The sequence below is a fragment of the Phoxinus phoxinus genome (assembly GCF_949152265.1).
Source record: "Phoxinus phoxinus genome assembly, chromosome: 8".
NCBI classification, from domain to species: domain Eukaryota; kingdom Metazoa; phylum Chordata; class Actinopteri; order Cypriniformes; family Leuciscidae; genus Phoxinus; species Phoxinus phoxinus.
The window spans coordinates 25390477-25417102 of record NC_136883.1 but is presented as its reverse complement, the minus strand read 5'-3'; the positions used below and the strand labels follow the sequence as shown (position 1 = coordinate 25417102).

Sequence of the window (26626 nt, the reverse complement as noted above, 5' to 3'; positions counted from 1 at the left end):
ACATCATCAGGGGCACACAAAACAAGCACAATATAAGTCACAGCATGTTCGGGCGGGAAGCGTCCAGATTAGCTCAGAGGCTGGAATGGGGGTCATGCTAGAGAATATTGAGCAGGAGGTTGAGAGTAAAGCAGGAGAGCAGATATACGCAGTAGGCGAGGAGGAAGGGAGAATCTAAGGGATTGTGTGCCACCTGGTGGCGGGTCCAAGACATCGCTCGTCGCAACGAGCGCATGGTGCCCCATACTCCTCGAGAGAGGCACAGGATGGGGCCTAAAGAAGAAAGGCGGGTACCTGAGGGGCGGAGTTCCACAGGGGCCTGAGAAGTTATGGCTTGGCCTGGGGCGTCCACTGTGTTGGGGGTTACCGCCAACACTTGAGGCTCCTATGACCGCAATAAAAACATATGAAAGTTTATTGTAGTTACATCAAAAATGATGTTAAAATAGACTATGGAAGGAGGGAATACAGTGTCAAAAAAATCCTCTCTGATACAAACATTGATTTTTCCCAAACACAGAGATTAAAAGACATCAGTACCTTGGGGATTGAGGGAGCAGCGGCAGGTGCAGGCCGTTTTCTCTGTGCCAGACCAGAAAGTCGGTAGCAGTAGTGCGGTTTACAGTAAAACTTCCCTACAAGAACAAAAAGACACAAATTTACAGCATTAGCATCCGTTTCAGGACATAAATCAAAGAAAACCCTCCAATGAAGTCCAATGAACCCTCCACATTTCCTCCTAACGTGCATATCTGTAACTACGCCATGTGGGAGGTTATGAAACGGCTCATAGTTAATAAAGAAACCGTTGATCGTGCAGAGAAACGATCCCTGTCTCAAAACAACAATATCCCACTGTGTTGGTCACAAAGTTAATCTCATGACAGCAAACTATGAGCAAGCATTTATTACAGGAAATTAAAGAGACTGCTTACATTCATCAAAAAAAGCTTTAAAGAATATTCAAATTAAGCTCATAGACACAAGACAAATATAGTTTTATATGCAAAAATTATAGTAACTTATAAGTAGCTATGAATAACAATCAGGAGGGATATTCAATAAGTTGGATTTATTTCGTACCGTCCTCAACGTCGAAGGCGTACGAGGACAGGCGGAGGGTGGTGCCGCAGTAGTCGCACTTGAAGCAGCTGCGATGGAAAAACTTTCCCTCCGCGCTGAGACGCTCCATCACGTAGACGCGCTTCCGGCAGAAGAAACACACATCACTGCCACCGAGGTTCTGAGGGAACTCCTTTCGCAAGGAACCCTGCGGAGAGAAAGACAGAAAGGTGAGACATGCTGGTTCAGGTCTTTTTTAAGTGAGAGCAAGGAGTGGCACCTAAAAGCATAGACATCTACCAAAAGAGAGACACGCACCAAAACACTGCATGATTTTCTGTGCTTCGAGGAGTTGAAGATCAAAACACAAATGGGTGTTCAGATTTCACAATATTGACATAAAAAGAAGTTACACAAATTTAAGAGATTTAGAAATTATAAATAAAAATCCTTTAGAAATGTAAAAATGAGAGAATTTTTTTTTTACAAATGATAATTAAATAATTGTATAAATAAAATAAACTACAACATGTGATAGTAGTAAAAGATCAGCAATGATACAGTGAATCTTTCTCACAGGTCCCTTTTTCTTGGAACAAAAACTGTTGCAGTAAGAGAACATGGATTTATATAACCTGAAAACTTTTTACCCTTATGAAACCTTAAGTCATCTTTGTTCTCGTAGGTGTTATTCCTGTAAAGTTCTAGTAAAGTTGCTGTAGATCCAATTATCAGTGTACTGAATCATCTTGATCATAAGTAGTTGGTAATACCCAGTCCTACAAGTAGGCCATGCACCAGGGTAAAATATGCTATAGTCTCAGTGATGTACACCAATACTACAACACCCATACATCTTACCAAATCCCTTTTCTCAAGCAAGGGCCCGGGATCATCCTTAGCCTGAAGCTGATGGGCTATTTGCTCAGTCAGTGAGCTCACATCCCCTGTGTACATCTTTGCATAGTGCTACATGTAATGAACAGAACAAAAGAAACATTGAGGGGATTTTTTTTTATACTAAAGCAATTATGTGTTTCAAGACAGTGAAGGATTAGAAATACAAAAACAAAAGTTAAATGCAAATGTTCTTCCATGGTCATTTGTGTAGGTGAGAGAAGGCACAAGGTGTAAAGCAATTCAAAGTGCTAAAACAAGACGAGACAAGTTGTGAGAAAATGGTAAAAAGGAAAATGGTTAGCTCGCTGAAATAAAAACCTTCAAAATTACACTTTTACACCACAACATACTTGACGCAAATATACACTTCCTTTTAGAAGTTTCAGAAGGTCAGTAAGATTTAAAAAAATAATAATAATAATGCTTTTATTTAGCAAGGATGCATTAAATTAAGCAAAGTGACAGTAAAGACAGTTATGATGTTACAAAATTATTTATATTTTAAATCTAAATGCTTTTCTTTTGAATGTTCTATTCATCAAAAAATACTAAGCAGCACAACTGTTTATGACATAATAATAAGAAATGCTTCTTGAGCAGCATATTATAATGATTTCTGAAGGATCATGTGACACTGAATACTGGAGTAATGATGCTGAAAATTCAGCTGTCATCACAGGAATAAATTTCACAAAAATATATTAAAAAATAAATTAATAATATCTCACAATATTACTATTTTTCAAAAACATAAAAAAAAATCTTACCAAACCCAAACTTTTGAATGGTAGTGCTTCAAGACAATGAAGAGTTAAAAATAATAAATATATAAATTAATAAATAAAGCAATTCAGAATGAGGCAGTCAAGTTGTACAAAGGAAAACGGTTAACCTTCGGCCTATAATTACACTTACACAACAGCATGCGTACTTGAAGATGAAAACTTCATTTATCAGTATCTCCTGTAATACTCAGACTGTGTTGCAAGTGCTATATAATCATCATGTTTGAAACATGTTAAATTTAAATTAATTTCAATGTAGCATGAAAAGCCAGGGCTGCGTTTCCCAAAAGCATCGCAAACTGAGATGGTGGCAATAAGTCTCAGCCTCAGACAACACACCCACAGACCATTGGCTGAACATCTGATGCATATGGCACATATAATTGGAGAAAAACTTGAGGAGTTTCAAAGTCATCATCTGATTGGTTGAATTCTACAGGATTTCCAGGAGAAGCGTCACGTTCTTTAACGGTCCACCTGGAAACAAAGATGCCGTGATGCCAAACCCCCTTTATGGAAGAAGCAAGCCTTTGTGTTTACAACTGTGACTATAAGCGCTTATACTTTTGAAAATCCAGCATTTAGTTGATCCTGATGTGTAGGTAAAGTTTGTTGCATAGACCTTTTAAAATACATCCAAGAGCTTTACACACCAGTATGTTATTATAGGGACAACAGCGTTACATTTTCACACCCCTAAACATGACGGGGAACAAAACGAACTGTGACTGGTTGCCCTGGGCCAATGGAAACTGCTATGTCCAGACCGTGTGCCATCAGTTGGAAGGTCTGGTAACGTGAAACTAGGTGGAAATGGACTTCAAGATCAACTTGGGCTCACAATGCTTTTGGGAAACACGGCACAGATTAGTTTCCGGAAATAGCGTTCATGCAGCTCATGATGAATATAGGTCACATCCAGCTTATAGCGGTGTTAAAATGTATGGCAACATACAGTACGTGTCCATTTTTTGTTGTACTTCAATATTCTTTGCTTCACACACTGTTGCACACATCTGGTTATATACAGGTGAAGACTGGAGTGAGTTGCCTTTAGGCAAAAGGTTCACAGAGTGGCACCAACACACCCATGCACACAAATGACTCCAGAACACAGCAGTCACTCGATGCATCATTGCTACCTGCCGGAAAGAGCCGGGGGAAAGCAGAGGGCTATCAGAGCTATCAGTGGTACGCGCTCTGTACCACTGCTCTGTGAAGAAGTGTGATGGCTTTTTCTTAGACTTTGAAAGATGCAGAGGCAGAAAGAGAGATGAGGGGAAAGTAAAGTTAAGATGACAGATGAACAGCAGGCAGAAAGACTACAAATCGACAGTCTTCAAATAAATATTGCAGGTTAAATACAAGCTAACCTCCATCAACAGCATCTGTGACACGATAGACAATATATTCCGATATAAGAACTGTATATTCCAATTATTATATACCGGTAATAGAAATAATGCAAAAAGTTATTGAACATTGCTGCAATTGATAACAGTTCAAAATGTTGAGGTCAGATATTTTTTATGACATTAATACTTTTGGTAACTGTTTTGCTTCTGTCAAAAACATTAAAAGATTTACTGACCTCAAACTTTAAAACGGAAGTGTATGTTGCTGCTGCAACCATTTATAAAAGAGACAAGCCACAATAAGTCATGTTACTGTGATTTTACCACACTTAAGGAGTGTTTTAACTGTTAACATTAGCTTTATTTAATCTAGAACATTTCCACTCCATCTATGCTAAATTTGTTGTGATAATGCCAAAAGAGTGCTTAACTGCTAAAATGCAAAGTTTATGAATGACATGTTTATCAAAAAAATTTGTAAAAAGGAGTGTGTTTTCAAAGACACCCGGTGCTGAAAGTTCACCTTTGGCTTTGCTGGTTTGTCTTTAAACTGAGAGGTTAACCTCTCAGTTCGCTCTTGAATGCTGGGAATGTGTAAAGGCACGTGATCATCAGAACACAAAATCTGCCTCTGCTGTGAGAGAGATGCAGTCTTAAAGTCATGGAGTTAGGACAAAGAATATCACCATATTCAGCAATACTGTGAAACCTTTTCAGTCATATAGAGTTACGTATAAAGCATTCAAACCATCATACTGTAGGTTAGAGGAACTTTGTGTTTAAGATGCAGATGAGATGTCCATGCATGTCTCTCCGTGCTCAGGCAGAGCTACCTGATGCTGGAGGTCAGAAGGAAAGAGGGATTGCTCATGGCGGAGGCCTCGAGTCAAAAGCCACTGCTCAATAAAGAACCGTGATGGCTTTTTCATAACCTTCGCAAAGAAGATGTGAGGGGAAAAAAATAACCATTAACTTCAATAGAAAAAAGAAGGGCGCAAATGTTCAAGATAACTCAAGGCCACAACTCAACAACCCTCTACAATGCGAGTAAATCACTCGGATAAGCGACCAAATTTCACACTAGGTTACTAAAAAAAATTCTTTAATTAGCCAATGCAAGTACATCGCAATACCTAGTAAACAGTTGGTTATGTCTTAAGTGAACGTAAACAGTTGAGAAAGAGAATGCACGTGTAACAGTAAGTATCCGTGCATTATGTCTTAAAGTGACAGCAGCCTAATATTCCTGCTGCTGTTTGGGTTTTTAATGTTAATCAAACAAAAGATTCACTGCAAAAATCACTCACTGCTCTTCACTAAACTGTTGTAATTCTAATAAGGATTCATCTATATTTACTTTATACAGTGAAGAGTGAAGACTATGCAGTGTTATCTTAAATTTGATTACTTTCTGTACCTAATCAAATTAATCTGTATCTTACTACTGTTAGATCTACATGAAAAGCACTAAATCTTTGCTCTATTGTGTTTAGTTGTGCTATTGCTTGTAGTTTGATTATTTGTTCTTGTTTTATTTAAGACAGTTTACTTGTACTAAATGTTTGAAATGTATATTTTATATGATATTTCTATAGAATATTTTTTTTCATTTGCATTGTTTTTGCACTCCATGTAAAAAGTCTGGCGAGTGAAAAAAAAAGAAAATAAATATCCTAGTCAATGGTGACTCAAACTTCACTGTGTCCGTAGAGGGTTGCTCAAGAAAGCATTCAAAACTGAGTGTCATTATTGTCTTTAACCTGGTTGTGCTCTTGACCAAAGCTGTCTGATATTGCCCATCACCCATTAGTTAAAAGCATGCTGTTTTCTCTTGAATTGCTCTACCTGTGGCGTGTCCTTCCTGTCAGGCTTGCCTTTAAACCTAGCAACTAAAGTCTCCGCTCGCTCTTGAATGCTAGGGATATGTATGCACTCTGGCTTGTCCACATTAGGCAGGTTATCTTCCTGTAGATGGAGAGGCTGATGAAAGCACAAACTATTTTGCTTGAGTTTGATATCTCATTGCAATTGTAAATCTGTGTGGTCATAAAACTGAAAGCCTAACAAATTAATCTCTTAAAATAATGCATTGTAAAAGAAAAATATAGCTGGTGTTTATTCTACAAAATGAGTTAAGTTAAGAGCAGTTCTCCACACACAAATGCATGCAAGTTATCAAAGATGTAACAGAAGTTAAAAATATTTTTGACAATGTTTTTAGAAAAGCCCCATGCAGTTGTCAAGGTTACCCTGTAACAGACTGAAAGGTCCTGGATCGCATTCGTTTCATCACTACCGCCATTACACTTGTTTATCTCTGACTGGTGAACATTATGCTGCAGAGAACAAACAGAAATCAGCTCCACCATCATTAGCTAGAGTATCTCAGACTAAACTATGAAAAGGGTAACAGCCCTATATTTCTAAAACAAAAATAAAACAAATGCAGGGTGATCCATTCCATTATTTACATTAAAATAATTCTAACCAAAACGCAATCAACTTTATCAAGCACCATAAATCAAAATGACCAATTTTTGGCTTACAGAACTACATTAAGTTGTTCACGTGAAGGGGTGTGCAAAATTACATATGTCCAAAATCAACTAGCCTGACGAATGATTGAAAGACTAACTACCCGGAGCTAAAAGTATAAAAACGAATCAGAAAAAAATTCAATAATCTACTCAACTATTGAAACTCCTATCTAGTCATATGAAAAAATTGTTTAATTGTCTTTATCCATTTTATAGTCTTTTTTTATTATTAGTTTAATTTCATTTGGGCAATAGCTCCAACATGAGCAGCAAGCTGCGGAAAAAGGAAATGTATAATTTCCTAATTATTAAATAAGAATTAGGGCTGCCCTCTTATAGTTGTCGAGAAGACTTTCAACCAAACTTTTATAAGTGGTTAGTCGCAGGGGGGAAAAACTCCACAGGAAGTGGTGAAGTGAGGGACAGTGGTAATTACAGTATGTGGTGCAGGAAATCCAAACGTTTGCCCATCATCCATCTACATCAAATATGGCTTATAATTTGATACATGCAAGTAGTAACAACTTTACATGGCAGCTTTACATGGCAACATAGATAAATGTGCGCTATTATTATGTGCATATCCAAGTGTTAGCCTAATACGGAGTGTGGAAGCTAAAGTATTAGCATGTTTACTGCATGACATGGAGGAGCAGACGCGATCACTTGCATTTTCTCCTGATAACAGCGAAAACAACTTAAAAATCTCCGTCATTTTTGCTCATACAGATGAGTAATGCATCAATCGAAACTGTAAAGGGTCTACTTTAATTTGTGTAAACTCAAAATAATAACAAAACGTGCTTTTGTAAAATAAAGAAAACAACCAGGATGTCCTTTCTACCATCTTGGTCTATGTGAACTGGAGCGCATCACAAAAAATCAGCGTATTACTTGCCTTAAATGAACGACTACAAGTCGTCTAGACAAAACTTTGGTTGGGGCAGCCCTAATGTTAATAATAATAATAAATGTGAAAATAGTCTGTACTTATTTCCATTGTAAACTATTTTCACTGTACTGTTTTACATTGCCATTCGCATTAATATGCCTGGAGGGTTAATTAATTCAGACAGATATAGTAACTCTGGCACCATGATCATTGATGTCTTAAAACCTGCAAAAAGAGAAGACCAGCCCCTGTGAGAGACCCTGAGGCTAGGACTGGATGACAGGAGTGTGTCACCTGTATGTGTGGAAGAAACGATGAAGAGGAGGAGGAAGATGAGGGTGAGGAAGAAGAAAGGAGAATGGTTTTCTTAGGGCAGCTCCTCAAGACCTCAGTCCCGCTGCTGGCCTTCAGAGAGACAAGAGAGGAGAAACCCGTTCACACAATATTTCACAAATGCAAAACCTCTCACATTCCTCAGTGGGAGAAAAAAAAAAAAACTGAAAACACCATCCAAACATCCAATCACCTACTACACACAAACGCGACCAAAGTGACGAGTGACAGGAATGTTGTGTTAGAAAACAAACAGTGACACAGCTGATAATCAAACCAGACTTTAATAACATTTAACAAACACACAGACCTCCCATGCACATGGAATGTCTAACAAAGCCATCAAAACCACATCTAAACCTTTACAATCGGAGGATGAGGAATATCAAAGCGTATGGCACATTCGTCTCAATCAAACTGGAAACGAAAACAAAGAACACCAAAGTACAGTGTGGAAAGATATGCCTCTAGGTCTCCAATACATGAGCACACCTAGTCAAACAGGAAACTAACAACAACAGACAAGTACAGCGAGGGATAAATGATCACTTCATGGGTCTATCATCTTGGTTACTACATTTGGAGACACGAGGAAGGACACAGGAGACACTATATTGTAATTTTAAAAGCAGGGTGTCTTTTCTACAGCTTTGTACCTGCTCCTGATTGAAGGGGAGAGTTTGACACTTCAGTCTTTCCTTATAGCGGAAACTCATTTGCTCCTGTAACTGTGTGCGCCTCTGAATACACATAAAACATGAATTCAAGGTACATATCACGCACACGATGTCAGTTCAGGAACCGTTCTCTCATTAAAACAAATGAAAATACCAAAACGTTTTCAAAAGTTCAGAAAGTTCAAAAGTCTGGGGTCAATAAGATTTGTTTTTTAATTAGTACCGGTACTTCTATTTAGCGAGGATTGCTAAAATGATCAAAAGTTACAGTAAAGACAGTTATAATGTTAGAATTGTATTTCAAATAAATGTGTTTCTTCTGAACTTTCTATTCATAAAAGAATCCTTAAAAAAAAAATGCATCATGGTTTCCACAAAAATATTAAGCAGCACAACCGTTTTAAACACTGATAATATTAAGAAATGTTTCTTGAGCACCAAATCCGCTCTAAATAATGGTGCTGAAAAATCAGCTTTACCGTCATTGGAATAAACTAGATATAGGATGGACGGACAGAGCAAGTTTTGGTCAGCATTAGAGACTTCTTTAAAAAACTAAAATCATACTGACCCCAAACGTTTGAAAGTTAATATATTTTATATAAATATATATAAATATATAAAGTATATATATTTTGACGCAAATGAAAAAATTAAGCTATGAGGGAAGGAAATCTCCAGTATCTTGCAGTCATATTTTTACAACTAAAGTATAGAGGGATGATATATTTTTGATTACTGAATGATACCAAGGCACAACAATAATTCATGGAACTCGAGCAATATGAATTTGTCACATTAATTTTTTATATGTAAAGGGTTTTACAAATGATTTACAATTTACAAAAGAACGGTCACATCTTGTTGACCTCAATTTCAACTTTTCAGGTCCTTTTAGGACCTACATTTTTTCATGTCAAATATAAGATCTGCAAGGCTACATCAACTCAAAAAGACAAGGAACGTGCTTTTGAAAAAGCATTTAGATTAAATGAGGAAAAATGGACATGCAAGACACATTTCAACAAAACTCACTAACAATACAAGCATTGTTAGAGTGTTAATGGTTAATGGGAATCTGGGAATGTACTACACTCTTTACCTTCCTCCATGCGGGGACCGAAGCCAGCCGCACTGACTCTTTCAGAGAGGGGGCAGGCAGAGAGGGGGTCAGCAGGAGCCCCAGATTAGGCATAGAGTCCCCCTGTGACCAGCAGCACATACATGATGGGTGAAGCGACCAATGAAAAGTGGGAATGTGCCAAAGCCATTAACATCCATAGGATTGAGGAAAGAGAACGGAAAAGAACAGAAATGAGAAATAAAGATAGGAATGCACATATAAGCTGAAAGTAAATGACTGAATTTACTGCAGAAAAAACACCTGTAATGTGCCATGCATGAATAAAAAAGTAAAGAAAAACAAATGAAAACATGCGACCAGGTTGTTTCAAACTAACAGTTTTCATGCAGGAAGTAGAGGGAAATAGATGATTGAGCAGACATACAAATGAACCAGTCCATGCATGAGACCATAGATGAGAAAAACACTGCTGTTCAAAAGTTTGTGATCAGTAAGAATTGTCTGTTATTAAAAGTCGCATATGCTCACCAAGGCTGTGTTTATATAATAACATATAATTATATATATATTATATGTTTGATCAATGGAATGCAACCTTGCTGAATAAAAGTATGAATTTCTTAAAAACAAAACAAAAAATCTTACACTGAGCCCAAAACTTTTGAACAGTAGTGTACAGATAACCCTTATCTTGCAAAGCTCCAGGAGATAAGAGTTATCAACCCCACACGGATCCAGAGCACAACGGGTTTAGCTTCCTATTAAAAGCTCCCAAATCCTCTCTCATGCCAGTCATTCCTACTGGTTACTCCATCAGAATAAACCAGAGCATGAATCCAATCAATTCTACTCTATAAACCTGATCATTTCAAACAATCTCAGCATGCAGAGAACTTCTAGCAGTAAGTAGGAGCAGTTTAGGACAAAATTCTTCCCCTTTTTTTTACAACAAACCTCATAACAACATGGGTTTTTAAGAGTTTCGTGCTTCACACAAAAATAAATCGCTCAAATAGCATTACAAATTTTTTGGGGATTGTCTCCTGAGGCCACAGGAGGGCGCAATGAGCAAAATATGAATTCAGCACATTAAATAGTTTATTCAAACAATTAAATGACACAAACTGACTGCAAAAAAAAAGTTTATAACCGAACTAACGTTTAAGTTAAATATAATTTTGTACATTGCATAATTATGAACAAAAAAGCATCATGTATTTATGCATAGTTTAATACAAAGAGCCGAAGCGCAGAGTACTTTTACGTATAAAAACATGAGATGCAGTGGAATGGGGAAAAAACCCACAGTTTGAAGACGTTGAAGACAGTAACGGTAATGTTGCTGTTAGAGCATAAATAATACCTGTAAAATTATAAAGCTCAAAGTTCAATGCCAAGTGAGATATTTTATTTAACAGAAGTCCCCTTTCAAAGCCTACAGCGAACGGCCGGTTTGGACTACATCCTGCTTTAATGACGTCACTAGAACAGTTTTTTGACTAACCTCCGCACACAGGAATACACAAAAAAGGGGGCGTGGTCTTGTTGCGCTCCTACAGAGAAGAGGAAGAGTTGCGTTTGTAGAGTGTGTTTGTCGCCATGTCGTCGAGACGCTGTTATTTTTATCCTGGAGTCAAATCACCTTTGTTTGGCCATGTTAACAATAATAACTCAGCCATGCATCTCCACGTTATGGTAAGAGGCGTGACCTTTCCGGGCAACGTGCTCTAAGCTGCTGTCGAATCACAACACAGGAACCGCTGGCACAATCAGAACTCGTTACGTAATTTCTGAAGGAGGGACTTCATAGAACAAGGAAGTCATCAGCTCGTTTTTAGGACAGTGAAAACAGCGGTATACAGTTAAGTAAATTTTGTAAAAAATACTGTTTTTTTTACACGCGAAACATGAACACTGTAAAGAAAATAATATTATTTATTTATTGTTAAAAATATTTTAGGTTTTGTTATGTAACTGTTCGTGTTAATAAAAGTTGATTCTTTTATTGGTTTGTGATTTTTCATTTCAGATCCATTAAAAATTAAAATATATATTAAAGTAAAAAAAAAAAAGCCATTTTCGGCTTCAGTTTCGGCCAAGTTCATCCTACATTTTCGGTTTCGGCCAAGTGCATCCTAAATTTTCGGTATCGGCCCAGAATTTTCATTTCGGTGCATCCCTACTGTAAACACAATCAAAGCTTCAAAAACACAGGAAAAACGGGACCTTTAAAAGTCAAACTTCTTTTAACTTCACATGGCTTTCTAAAAATGCGGCTCTCTGTTGCGAGATGATAGTGCAACGGTGTCCATCTAGCACTTGTTTACATAGAAAACAGGAAAAAACAGTGCAGATGATGTGTTCTGTGTGAACGGCTTGGTTGCGGTGTTGACATTATAACAAAGTTCTCCGCATTCAGCTTCTCTATTCCTGCAATGTTTTGAATAAAAAACTCATCAGCGCCATATCAAGTGGGCTCAACTGGATAGGTAAAAAATAAATAAATAAATAAATAAATAAACCTCCAAACGCAACGGCTCTTACATCATCATCTCGTGCTACACTGATAAGGTTGCCTTACACACACCTAAAATTCAAATGCACCTTTTTTTTGCATTAGAATGTGTTTTTTTATTTGAAAAACAATCAGTGAATATTCTAAATTCTAATTTCATTCTGACAGCACTACTTGTTATTTTATAAATCCACAAATGTTTGAAAAGTTTCCATGGTCATTTTAGGCAGCAGCTCCAACCCACCTGTCTTTTGAGTCCGGTAGACTGCGTTGGTGCGTTCTCCTCAAACTTCGCTAGCAGCTGTGTGGCCATTGACTTCACTTTGTTGTTGTTGTTTGCTGCTGCAGCCGAGTCAATTTTACGTTCTGCCAGAGCTGTAGCTATAGAGGGCCTTTCGTCTCGATTAACCCTCTGCAGCTCTTCCTGAGATGTTGGAGAACAGGAATGGAAACATTTAGATAAGTGCATACACAAGGCAATATGTTGCAAATCCATTAAGTTATGGCCTTACATCCTCTGACTGTCCAGTCTGGCTGGTCTTTCGTCTTTTCCCCAGTACATCCAGTTCCTTTTCTTTTTTATCCTATGTGAGATTTGAGAGGAAACGTTGAATGCTGTGATTACAATAACAAACCAGCAAACGTGGTGAGAAAGGAGACATGGTTATTAATGAAATCCTTGTAGGATAACTTTTTTGTGTGATTTTAACATGTAAATGAAGCATCCTGGTGCACTCTGACAAGAAAATAAAGGAAAAAAAAATTTGACACTAGGGTTGGGCATTGGCACGATTTCAATTCAATTTGATTCGATGTATTGTACATGTACAATACAGTACAGTACAACTACTAATGCTGTAAACTAAACAGAGAACCTCAGTTGGTACATCAATATCATATTAAAGGTTAAAATGAATTGATTTGTAAGCTACTTAAATTACACCGAAGGAACTTTGTATGTTAACATAAAACATTTTTAACTACATAATTATGTTTTACTTGTTTTTTTTACATAAACATTTAAATGGTGGACTTATTCAAACATTAAACATTGAAGAACCGGTTAAAGTAAAAATACAATAAATATGCAAATATTTAGCATAATGCTCCTCTCGAAGTTATTTTTTATAGCTGCCAAACGAGAGTTTTCGTACATTGAATGGCTTCATGTCACAACATGTGACATGATACAGATTTCGGTAAGCTGTACCATATCTATCAAAATACCTTCTGATGTACATTCATATTTATTTTGTGCTGTAAAGCGGAAGAGATGATTGGTTCACGTAAGCTCCACGCTGCAGCTTGCTTGAACTGAGGCACGCCACATTAAAGAGCAACAAAAAAGATCGCGAAAGCTGGCGAGACATTTATGGTCTCACTCCGGTCTATGGGAAATTAGCCCATTTCTAATTATTATTGTGAGGTTTATTGTCCTTGCAATTTAAGTCCCACCCCCCAACCACGAAAAAAAAAAAACTCATGGGTTCTACGATTCACAAAAATGACATTGATTAAAAACTAGACTAGACTAGACTAGACTACCTTGGGGTTTCGTTTACGGGAGATGGCGATGCTTTGACCCAGTTTACTGAGGAATGAGATGGGTGATTTAGTGCTGGCGATCAACGCAGCCTTCTCCTCAGGGCTCAGATTGTGATTTTCTGAAGAAGAAAAAAAACAACAACATATGAATAATAAACTACAACAATATATCAAGGAATTGCGTGCTAGGAAGAAGCATGCGTATTAGCATAATGTCTCAACATTCCTTTTTGGTTTTACAATTTTCTCTGGATGCAATATTGAAGAACAACAACAACTCACCACCAGGTGGCACAGTGTCCTTGAACATTTCATAGAACTGGCTGAGGTACATCACCATGGAGAGCTTGTCAGGCTCCACCACACCAGACATCTCCTTCCCGGTCATGATGGGAGAAATTCCAAACTCCTTTTCGGCCACGTCAAAAGCCATCTGGTTGTTCTTCTCCACGTCTTTCTCATCCAGCGAGTCAAAGTCACTATAATTATAAAACATCACAACTGAGAAACATCTCCATATACCATAATCATGTTCATAAGCAAGTTGTAAGACTGTAGACAAGTGCTAAAAAGTCATTTAAAACCACTGAAACAAGATAACAAAAAAAGAGCAGAATCAGAAAGCAGATTTACAATTTTTTTATCATACAGGTCACAAGAACATCTGCCAAATATTATTTTCAAGGGCTGTTCACACTGACAGTGAATCAGTTCCAGGAGATTGTCAAGTTAGTATAGTCAATATTACTTGGTTGCTGCATCCAACACAAGAGCTTCACTGTATGGAGTTCAACTTCTGTCGACAGCATTGTGTTAAATCAAAGACTTTAGATATGCAAAGACGGTGAACTCATATTACTATGAATGGGAGAAAGTAAAACGCGTCATATGGCGGAATAAATATAAAAGCCAATCGGCAATAGGTAAAGTCATTGTGTCTGCCTTTTGAAGCTCCGGTTGCTATAAATATTTGATATTTCCCCATTTAAAGAGATAGGAGCTGTTCTTGCATGACTGGAATAGCTGCCTGAGAGGCATTTCAAAGATGGCCGCCGGGTGAAATGACTTTCCTTAAAGGTACTTTGTTTAAACTGTGAAGATGAATCTGCATTTGCTGCATTCTCAACTGTCTGTATTGCTCATACTGCGTCAAAATGGCAAACGTCATTGAAACTGTTAGAATGAACGCTTTTAGAACAGCAACAGAAACCGCTGTTAGCTAAGAACTACTACTTGATTTAAAAGTGATCAATTTGAAAACATCCACATTAAAAACCATCAAACTGACATACCATTCAAAGTTTCGGGTCAGTCAAACTTTAAGAAATGATTGTCCGCAAGGACACATTCAATTAAACAAAAGACATTTATAACGTTAAAAAAGATTTCTATATCAAATAAATGTGGTTGAATATACTTGTAAACTGAAAAAAAAGTGCTTTCCACAAAATACTAACCACTACAACTGTTTTCAAGATTGCTGATTTGGTGCTCAGGAAACATTTCTTATTAGAATGATTTCTGAATGATCATGTGACACTGAAGACTAGAGTAATGGCTCTAGTGAGTAAAATTTTTGCTTCAACACCACAGGAATCTTTAAATATATTAAAATAGAACATTTAAACTAATATTTCACAATATTACTGTTTTGATTCAATAAATGCAGCCTTGGTGAGCATTATATACTTCTTTCAAACCACAAACTTTTAAACAGTGGTATATGTTCGCTAGGACTTCTTATAGTTGCGTCAAAATTCACAGAGTTTATTTTATTTGCATTATTAGATACTTCTTATAGTAAGCATATCAAAACTGAACTAATACACTGCATAAGGGTCTGGACAGAGCTAGCGAGGAAGGCAATTGTCGGAGTACAGTATACTCCTCAGAGAATTCCACTAATGCTGCCTAAAAACAAAAATGCAGACTAGTTTAGCTGACTATAACAAACAGCTCAGAAGCAAAAGCTTTTAAAGGTCACTCAGCATCTGCTCTAATGGAGAGAGTTATGATGATGATAATGTACGTCTCAAAGGCTAATGAGGCTTTCAGCTGCTCTACATAACAGACCCCAGTGAAAGAAGAACTAGTTTCTGCCCTTCTGCAACAAAGCAACTTACCCAACTGTACTTTTATTAGTGTGCTGTCCTCAACAGATGAATTTGCCAAGTAAATAAATACTACACGGTGAACAAACCTATATATAGCTTATTAAAAGTAATGAGGTGAAGACAAATGAACTGCCACAGGTGAAGAAACATTTGAGTATTATTATCAAAGACAGTCTCACTGCAGACTCATATTCTGCAGCTTAACAGCAAACCTGTTGAATCTTTGGCTCATTGAATCTTTTGTTTTGTGTCTAGTTTTTGACTAATATGTTTTTCTCAGTCTCCTATTATAAAACAGGGCAGGGTATCGATACAGATTTTTTTAGACTGATTTGATTCTGATTAACAAGTTCTCGATTTGATTCCATTCCAATTTTGACTCTTATTAAAGGTAGGGTATGGGATTTGCAAAACGGCCAGCAGATTTTGAAAATACACAACTCAAATGGTTCTACCTTCTTTCCTCCAACACTGGCCCTGACTCCACCCATTCGAAGAACATGGACGCGCAATCATGCACGAGCGAACTGGACTACTTTAGTCTTTATAGTAATGTAGTACATTTTCATGTTTTCAGTTACACTCACCCAGGCAGTACAAACAGTAATATTGTGAAATATAATTACAATTTAAGAAAATATTGATTTTAATACATCTTAAAACTGAATTTATTTCTATGATGGTAAAATTGTATTTTCAGCAGAATTACTTAAATTATTCTCAGAATAATTATTAATTGTCAAATGATAGAAACATTTGTAAAACAAATGTATCTACTACTGTGTGCATCCTTGCTCAATAAAAGTACCAATCATTTTTAACATGTCACGGGTATTATTCAGTTGTTTGTGTAAAACCTTTAAACAAGGAAAAACCTACAGTAGAGACTGCATCTTTTATGATGATAGTCCAAAGCTCAATCATACAACAAAACCTCATAACTCTCTAAAAAATGATAAAAATGTCTTTTTAACTTTGCCTTGATCTCCTGTCTTCTCACACTGCGGGGGATGACTTACACATCATCTCAAAAACAAGTTATTCTTAGTATGAACTGGATCTCTGATTCTCTGCTGCAGTGTTTGTCCTCCAGTCCTGCATCTCTAAATATAGAACCATAATAACACAGGGCATTTTTTGGGATCAGCATGTGGCATACTGCACTTACATGAGGTCTGGTCTGTATCGGTGGATGAGCGCGCACAACGCCAAGCCACTCTTCCAGGACGTGGTGAGATCAGACACACTGACACCACGGTATCCCTCCGTCTGCCTCTGACACCAGTTCAGCAGCTTACTGGAGCGCACAATGGACTCTGATGGGAAGGAAGCAAAGTAAGTATGCGCCTCTGAAGCAAGAATGTGCATATTCAATAACGGTATGCGCCGACATCCAATCGGATCGGAGTTAGTCACATAACCAGAGCAGGGGCTGAAGAACTTTCATGGTGCATTTCATTCCCTTTTGAGTGGTTATGAAACATTCAAGACATCGACGACACTGGCAGTAGTTCTAAGTTTGTCCACAAATATGTTAGTGCATTGTTGTTTAATTCTGAAGCGCTCGAAAGACACCTTTCCATTCCATGTCAGTTACTCTTTTCATACAATAAACTGCACAAAGCTTTTTGAAAAGCCTATAGAATGTCATGCATTCAGATCAGAGTCGCCCGCAAAATTACCTTGCAATTGCTTCTCAAGCAGAATTTCTAGGAGGAGAATAAATCAAGTTATACACATGAACTTTTGGCACCATCCAACATGAAGGGTGAAAAGGCTAAATAAATGTATGAGAAAACTATTTATCCACAGCTGATGTGCAATCCTAATGTGACACTAAATCTACCCACCATTTCTTGTGAGCTTAGGAGTCGAAGAGTTGACCGCATTCTCCATGTCAACGCGCAAATCCCTGGTTTCTCCGGTGTCCAACAGATGCCGTACCTACGGACAATTATAGTATTAGTGCTCATGTTTATGTCTTATGAAGGGCAGCATTATCCAAGCAATCCAATATCATATTTAATCATAATAAATAGTGGTCAATGTTTTTTTTCTTTGCAATGGCTGATGCCAATACCTAGAGAGCAGGGTGGCAGATGGCTGATTTAATGCTAATATATACATTAATTAAAATAAAATGTAAACAATATTTACTCAAAAGTAGGACTGCAACAACTAACGATAAAAATAGATTATTAGCAATAATGAAAATAATCAACAAATAATTTGATTTTCGATTAGTCGCAGTAGTGAATGACACCTTCAATAACACATAGGACACAGAGCAAGCTGCTGCATAAACGGTACATGATCCAAGTTGTCCAAAACATGAGAATATATTTATATTTATAAGCATTCATACACGTCTTGCACTGTTGTTCTTTGACAGATGCGTGTGCTGTTAAAGCATCTGACACGTGGTTTCTTCAGCGCATAACTTACATTTTATGGTTATATCCTTATCTGTAAATGTCAGAAAGTCCCACAAGAATTTCCATTTAGCATATTCTGACAACAAGTGTCTTGTTAAACTTCAGTGTTCAATGAACAAGAGCAGGTGGGCACATATGCATCAAACAGACGGAGCGTAGTAGAATAGGAGCATAATAAGTCTGACTAATACACATTTTGCTAAAAAAAATTTTTTTATTATTTTTATTAAGTTGTAGGTTTAAAATTCTACATCTAACACAAGTAATCATATTTATGAGAACAGTAACAGTAAATGCACTATTGTTGGAATAGACCATTAATGTAATTATCAAAATTTTATCAACTGATAAAATTGATCAACAGATAAATAGATGATCAAAATAATCGTTAGTTGCAGCCCCTCAAAAGCCAGTAAAATACTCTGAAAATAGAAGTTATTTTTGAGGATGCACCACCTCTGGCCAATGCAAATAAGCCTTGATTTGTTTTTATGTTATAACCAATAACTAATAAATGGCCAATATTAAAATTCAATACTTTTTTAGTCAATACATTTAAATAAATTATAAAACTACACATCAATCGTTTTAAATACAAGTCAATTCATTATTATGGGATTTTCTAAATATTTCATTTAAGTGTTAATTATTAAAATAAATATTTAACACAAATTATAAACGTATTATAAATCCATATTATAAATTACAATAAAAACATAAAATCAGCTATACGTCATAAAAGCCGACCAATCAGGTTGTGAACATATCCCTATGCCTTTATGTTCAGTGATAAAAATGCCAATCTGAAGGCTAATCGGACCAGGATTAAATGCTTATTTGTTTGGTTCGGACCAAGCGAACAGAACTACATGTGTGAACACACCCTAAATATTCAAAACCGATTATATTTATCCAATTACAACTGACACAACTCAATAATAAAAAATAAAAAAATAATAATACTGGACAGAAACCAATATGGTGCCAAATCTGCCAATATATTAAACAGCTCTATTAATTATCCATAGCCAAAGCCTGACAGCAAATTTTTGAAACTGAGAAAAGGGGAATGTATGTGATGTGATCTTTAGATGATGACGACCATCTTAAAATAGCCAAATATCGACTAGTACAGTATGTTGGTTTAAAACTAGACGAATGGGTAAACTGCAAAAACACACCTGGTTGGGTCTCACTTGGTGAAGGCTGATGTTGGGGTACCGTGTAGCTGGGTCAACGCTGTAGTGGCTAAAGTTCTTACTCACATTCTCTGGTGTCGTCTGTGGCAGCAGTCGATAGACACTTTCCCTGAAACCCAAGGGGAGCAGTGGTCATGATTACTACACACCATAATATCAGACCCAAATTCCCTTAATCTTGGCATTAGTCCCATTAGTGATGAAGTCTCAAGATGAGACCCTAGAGACATCATGCAGGCTACTTGCTCGCAAAACACTTTAGCTTCCCCACAAGCATGCTGCTTATTGCATACAAGTAGAAAAGTGCTTTACCACTGTGACTTACCCTGCCGCATGCAGCGAAATAACAGTGCAGGGAGAAAAGTAACAGTAAATGACAGCCTGTGAGGGCTTGAGCTGTTTACTGCTCAGTTTGAACACACAATCACTGTCAATCATAAGTGCTCTGCAGCAGCAGCATATCACTCTGGATGTTTTTGGTATGGCATAACACCATATTACTTTTTTATAGTATGCATCTCTATTTGTGTAGGTACTCTGAAATGGTGTAAAATGTGACTTTCTTTCAGAGGAATCATCATTTCAGAGGATTTGCAAGACGAACAAGCTTGCCTTTCCTCTGGCTGTTCTTCGACGTTCATGTTGGCAAATATCTCTCCTAAAACATTGATAAGCACATCTAATCTAAACAACAAATAGTACTTTGATGCGTTACCAACTTAATTTGCTAAATTGCGCAACTCTAGCTATTTGTAAAACGTCCGCCATAGTAGGCCACACACCTGTCACCAGCACCCGACGTCACTATGCAAAGCCAGAGTAATCGAGCAAGCGCTTCAATCAACGATGAACCAATGGTAAGCAAGACCAACCCACCTAATTACCATACAAGACAAAGAAATGTAAAAATAAATGAATCAATAAATCTAAAAATAAATACATGTGAAAATAAATAAATGTATAAATAAATGTAAGAATAAATATAAAAATAAATAAATAACCAATAAATAAAAGTTAAAACGATTTTTTTTAAATGTATAAAAGCAGAAAATACATTAAGGGGAAAAATAATACAAAAATAAATTTATTTTATTTTCATATTTATTTTATCAAGTCGTTTATTTCTTTATTTATTTTTATATTGTCACATTTATTTATCTATTTGTCACATTTATTCATTTATTTATTCATTTTTAATTTCTGCAGGTTTGGTCCTCCATACATTTCAACCAAACAGTCACATTTTTCACAATATTTCCCCTATATAGGGCTGGAAAAACAAGCATATACATTTTTGTGATTATGTTATGCAATTGTTTTTCCCACTTTTTTAATCCATTTACAGCCCTAACTTTTAATATGTGAAAAGTGCCAAATGAGGACCACAGCAAACTGCACGAGATTACAACATGATTTAATTCTCACAATGCAATACATTTGCCTAGACCTTTCATTTCCAGAGTGAAAAATTTAGCTATATCAATAACACATTTTAATTTCTTCTCATTATTTGCAGACTGTCACAAGTAAAAATCAAATTAAAATGCAAAAAATATCATTTATTCCCATTATTTTAACTCAAATCTGATTTGCTGAATAAAACAAGCAACATAGTGGGGTCATGTTACAACCAAAGAATTTCATGAACTCATGAAACCATAAATATGCAAATTAGTCCCCGCCTCCACTCAAACACACCTGCTCAGACTACCTGATCCACTCAGTCAAATTTACCCTTCACAATCGCAGGTGGAAATATTGGTTACTGGTAAATTCAGCCATATATGTTTGAACCAGAAAATGATTCAGAAGAAGAAGAGGAAGAGTGAATTATACAGGGTTTTTGTCGTTGTTATTGTCGTTGACAAGTCAATGTATCAGAATGGTAATACATTGCATGTATCGCTCTCTACAACATAGGACACAAAACGGTAAATGATAGGATAAGCCTTTGGCTCGACTGTATGATCAAACGGCTAACAATGTGTTGCTAATGTTACACAAACCATGTTCCCATTGGTCATTTCAGAGTCAGACAGCTGCCTTCAAACATCAGCATCCTTAGAAACGGGTTGAACATCATAGAAAGTCCGTGGAGAACGGCATATAGTTCATCATAACATTGTAATATACATCATATACATAATTAAACAGCTATATTGCATTATATGCAAGATGTATCCTGTTCCTTATTATAGGTGTTCTTGTGCTCACTGTGGAAAAGCCCCACACATTGACAGGATTGGTTACATATTTGTAAAATAGAAAAAGGGGGAGGTATGAAATGTTTTTGAGACTGTCTTTGGTACACTACACTGTAGTTTTGAGGAGAAAATACTCAGCAATGGTGTTTTAGACTGATGAATTTGCACATGTTTTTTCTTAAAGCATATTAAAACACCACATAAACATACAACACCATTAAAAACTTGGTTTTCACAACAGGGGGGTTTGATATGGTTGGAATAGTATATAATGCACATCATGCTGTAAGCAGCCCACTAGCTTTCCGTTCTGAACATAAAATCTGTCTCACCGTTCAGCCAGGACCTCCAGAGGGGAGCTTCCATTAGCCCAACTACGCACCATCCACGCTGCATCCATGCCTGCCAAGAAACCTCTTGCTATTCCAGTGCCCATTGGCCAAAATGGCTATAACACAAAAAAAACACCACATTTGCATCAGTCAACTTGTTCCTCATACACTAAGAGTGATACTTGAGTGGTTGTAAAATTCATATTAGAAATCAGGCACCTTCTGTTTGGAATATAATGGAAAAACTACCCTCACAGCCGCAGTCTAGATAACTGTGCTTGATGTTTTATGTAGTGCTTTCATTACCACAGATTCTAAAGTGGTGGTTTCAGATTTATGTGAGAAAGTGTATTTTCAGAAGTTGAAATTTGTCAAATCAAGCCATTGGAGAAGAGCAAAATTTTGTGGTACTTCATGGAAAAACACCGTCTGGTTCTATTAAAGTAGGTTATAACAAATAACAAACTACCTTACAAGAAGATAGTCTTATTTCTCTCCTCCACAAGGGCCTTCTACTCACCTCAAGAAGGCTGTCCCCCACCAGGGCTACTAGCAGCTTATGACCATTGCGCTGGCGGACGAGTGCTGCATTTTCGGAGGCATACATACAGGTGAAGTCAAACATGGCGACATCAGGTTGGCCGTAGTGGTTGATGGCAAAATCCAGTTTAGGTAGCTGCTGATTGGTAGAGAAATCTGCTGCCTCTCTAGCGTATGAGAGCAAAGCCTTCTGGTCAACATTGGCCCTGGAGAGCAGCATTTCTGTGTCGGCATAGTCCTATACAAGAGTGGGGGGAAATAAATAAAATAAATACACCTTTTTATTCAATTAAAAAAAATATATAATACTTTAAAATATTATGACAAGGGTGTTTTGTGTGTGTGGTTCAAAGCAAAGCAAGCGTTAAGGGGACAATGTCTTCACAAAGATGGCAATATCTGAAATCCATACTAAGTGATGTTTTTTTTAAAAGGAAAAATGTCGAAAGTAATCATTTATGTCTATGGAAAGTGAAACCTGAATACCCACTGTCAAACAATTTTCAGCACTGAGGACAATGTAATTATGAAATAGTCATAAGGTGGGTTTGATTTTTCAAAACTACGCTCAGTTGTCTGAAACTATGGAGCACCGCAAGGCATATAATTCAGTCATGAGTGGCTGTGGGTGTGGTAATGGGATATTTGAGAGGACTTTTCCTCTCTGATTCATGTTGCTACGAGAGACTAGAGTTTGTTTCTGCTAACAGCCAGGTTTTTTTAAACGGATGAGGACTCTCAGCGCTGACACTCATTTAAAATGGCTTTATTTTGAGCACCATTACAGTTAAGGCATAATCCTGACACATTAAATTCGAGTGTTTTTTCCCCCAGTGGGATTCTGTAATTTATCCTGAAAAATGCAAAGTAAGCATGCCTCTCTTGCAACTTATCGAACTACATTAATTGGTGTCATTACTGTGCATCATTATATCAGTTGTATTGTGCAAGAGTTTATGTATGAGTGTGAGAGAGAGGGCTGGGATTGAGGTTCCTTGTTAATGATTCAACAAACTTGGCAGTACTGGGAACAGAGCAGAAGAGCTCATTGTGAATAAATGGGAACAGACTGTCTGCTCAAAGTAATGATTATTTACACTCCTATGCCCAAAAAGCCTTCTAAAGACATAATTAAACACCTAGAACTTTAGTAGGATACGTACACTAACATTCAAAAATTTGGGTCTGTTAGATATTTTTTTTATATTTCATATTTAAAAATTATGTTACAATTTAAAATAACTGTTTTCTATTTTCATATATCTTATTTTAAATGTAATTTATTCCTGTGATGGAATGCTGAATTTTCTTCAGTGTCACATGATCCTTCAGAAATCATTCTAATATGCTGATTTGGTGCTCAAGGAACATTTCTTATTATTACCAATGTTGAAAACAGTTGTGCTGCTTTTGTGTGGAAAATGTGAGAAATTTTGTTCAGGATTCTTTGATGAATAGAAAGTTTGGTAACACTATTTTACAGTGTCATTGTTACATATGTTATATGTAGTTACTATAGTAATAACTATACATTATGCATAATAACATGCAACTAACCCTGAACCAAACCCTAATCCTATATCCTAACCCTATAGTAAGTACATTACTTAACTACCGGTACTCAGTACTTAAATGTATAATTACAGTGTAACAATGATACCTTAAAAGGGTTACACTTTATTTTAAGGTGTCATTGTTACAGTGTAATTCTATATTTAAGTACTGAGTGAAATTAATTAACTACATGTACCTACTATAGGGTTAGGGCAGGATTAGGGTTACCAAATAAAGTGTAACCGAACGTTCAAAAGAACAGCATTTATTTGGAACATAAATCTTATGTAACATAAATGCCTTTACTGTCACTTTCGATAAATTGAATCTGTACTTGCTGAATAAAACGTAATTGCTTTAAAAAAAAAAATCTTAAATCATAGGATTTTTGCTGGTCTTAGATGGTTTAAACCTCACCAAGCTAATGTGAGTCTGGTTTAGCTGGTCAGTCAGCTGGTTTACCTGCCACACCAGACCAACTAAAACCAGCTTAAGCCGTTCTTAAACATTTTATGTTTGGATAATTTATATTTGTGCTACATAAATTAAGTCAAGTGCCTTGAGTAGAGGTGTGCTAGTACTTTTATAGGGGACATAGAAAGGCAAACAGGAAGAGACTGAGATAAAGAGTGAGGGAAAAGTAAGAATAAAAGAGTGGAGATTAGTATAAAAACTGGCAAAGTCAAACTCTTTGATCACTCACATGTAGAATGACGCCCTTCTCCAGCAGACTCTGCTTTTTGGCAGTCATTACAAAGTAGTGTGTGTCATCCTTATAGTAGACAATGTTTTCCAGGTCAATTCCTGTGGAGGCAAACCAACAGAGAACAGAGGACAAAATGAATGAGAGGGAGCAAGAGGGAGGGAGAGATTAAAGTGGAGATGTGACAGACAGCATGTCAACGGGGGGAAAGGGGACGGAGAGAAAGAGGAAGTTGTTTGCATCCGTTCGCTGATGTAATTATGCTCCATCTGTGCAGCAGATAATGCGCCCACTCCCTCAATCAACAGGAGAAAGAGAGAGAGGGATGACATTGATTATACAACTCAGAAAACAGCAACAAAACTGCCCTCAACAAAGCACAGGGACAGATCATCAATAAAATATTGTCCATGTATTTATTTCCTACACTGCTGGAACTTCAAGAAGTACCACAAAAGAGATTCATGCAGTGGTGTTCTGAAATGAGGAAGCAAAGTCCTCAGTTTTTTTTTAAATGTGTGTTATGTGTTGTACTTAAGGTTGTCACCTTTTCCTGGTTATATAAAAACAATTCTATTTTTTATTTTTAAATGACATCCTAACACTGTAATTTATTTTCTATTTATTAAAACCAAGTATAAATCTCATCAAGTTAGTGTTAAGCATAGTTTACATTTATTCTAAAACAATAACTAAAGGCTATATCAATTTAAAGAACATATTTTATTTGATGTCCATGTTATATTAACTGATGTTAAGCTATTCTTTTTAATAGTCAACTTATCTCAGACCATCATCAGTCATCAAGCTCTCTAAAAACAGGTCAAAGACATGAAGATTTCACCAAGCTGATTGCACACAAAAAAATAAACAGCAGTCATCATGTTTTCAGGCCATGTCAAGTTTGATTTTGACGTGACAAAGCGGTAAAATCGAAGTGACTGAGTTGTTTACTTTTTAATTAGTCTTCCTATTAGTGGCATCATTTTGTTCATTCAGACTGATTAGCAAACGCGCACAAAAAAAAGGGGGGGGGGGGGGGGCAGGAATCATCACACAAACCAATTGTATCCAATCATAACCCATCAAATCCAATCATTGATCATCCAATCATTGGAGGCATTGCCTCCTCTCACATGACTTTCCCCCATTAATTCTCAATTACACTCCATCAAACCCACCACACACTTTGAGGGGTCTGTTAAAACTCAATGGGCTCAGGGGAAGCACGAAAGACGTGGACTCCTGCTGTAACTTTACCTGCGTGTCGCTGTTGGACAGTGCTACTTTAGAAAAACGAGTGATACACTTAATGTCACATTTTGTAAAATTTGTGTAGTTTTATTTGGATTATTTTCTCATCCAATTTTTTGAGGCATTGCCTCCTTGGAGGAAACGCCCCTGATTAGGGCTGAACGATATTCTGTTTTAACATCGACATCGCGATGTGCGAGTGAGCGATAATCACATCGCCGGAATATGCGATGTGAAGGGTAGTAGCACAGTAGCACCAGCGGGAGATATTACATGCGCTTCACGAGGCACGCGCGCCGCGGTCTCTTGCTCTCTCTCCCTCTCTGCCGTGCACGCGCTGCGCGGTTTGGAGCACAGTCTCTGTCTCGCGGGCGGGCGCGCTCGCTCTAGATTCTAGAGATGTTAACTAATTTGCGGGCATCAGCCGCTATCAATATGCGGGAGACTCCCGGAACTTCCGGGAGACTTGGGATGTCTGTATTTCTATACTGAAATAATATCGGCATTATAATTATTGATTTTTCATATTTTGGTGCCCCCTCAGCGCGTGATGCACGTGGTGGGAGCGACGGCGCAGACAGGCGGTATAAGCTGCTGTTTAAATGC

General features: G+C 37.0%; 1 protein-coding gene across 1 annotated transcript in view; it reads right to left on the bottom strand.

Moving 5' to 3' along the window:
- Window positions 1-26626, bottom strand: part of mical3a (microtubule associated monooxygenase, calponin and LIM domain containing 3a) — a 79607-nt gene that overhangs the window by 31444 nt on the left and 21537 nt on the right. The window contains exons 7-29 of the mRNA XM_079620021.1: window positions 24767-24867; window positions 22490-22747; window positions 21970-22085; window positions 19416-19542; window positions 17650-17743; window positions 17482-17508; window positions 16968-17115; window positions 13968-14164; window positions 13686-13804; window positions 12653-12724; window positions 12385-12564; window positions 9644-9745; window positions 8521-8604; window positions 7826-7936; window positions 6352-6438; window positions 5948-6067; window positions 4936-5034; window positions 4626-4736; window positions 3890-3991; window positions 1924-2031; window positions 1084-1270; window positions 541-635; window positions 295-385 (exon numbers count right to left, since the gene is read on the bottom strand). Coding sequence (XP_079476147.1) covers window positions 295-385; window positions 541-635; window positions 1084-1270; window positions 1924-2031; window positions 3890-3991; window positions 4626-4736; window positions 4936-5034; window positions 5948-6067; window positions 6352-6438; window positions 7826-7936; window positions 8521-8604; window positions 9644-9745; window positions 12385-12564; window positions 12653-12724; window positions 13686-13804; window positions 13968-14164; window positions 16968-17115; window positions 17482-17508; window positions 17650-17743; window positions 19416-19542; window positions 21970-22085; window positions 22490-22747; window positions 24767-24867 — 2736 coding nt within the window. The remainder of the gene's footprint in view (window positions 1-294; window positions 386-540; window positions 636-1083; window positions 1271-1923; window positions 2032-3889; window positions 3992-4625; window positions 4737-4935; window positions 5035-5947; window positions 6068-6351; window positions 6439-7825; window positions 7937-8520; window positions 8605-9643; window positions 9746-12384; window positions 12565-12652; window positions 12725-13685; window positions 13805-13967; window positions 14165-16967; window positions 17116-17481; window positions 17509-17649; window positions 17744-19415; window positions 19543-21969; window positions 22086-22489; window positions 22748-24766; window positions 24868-26626) is intronic.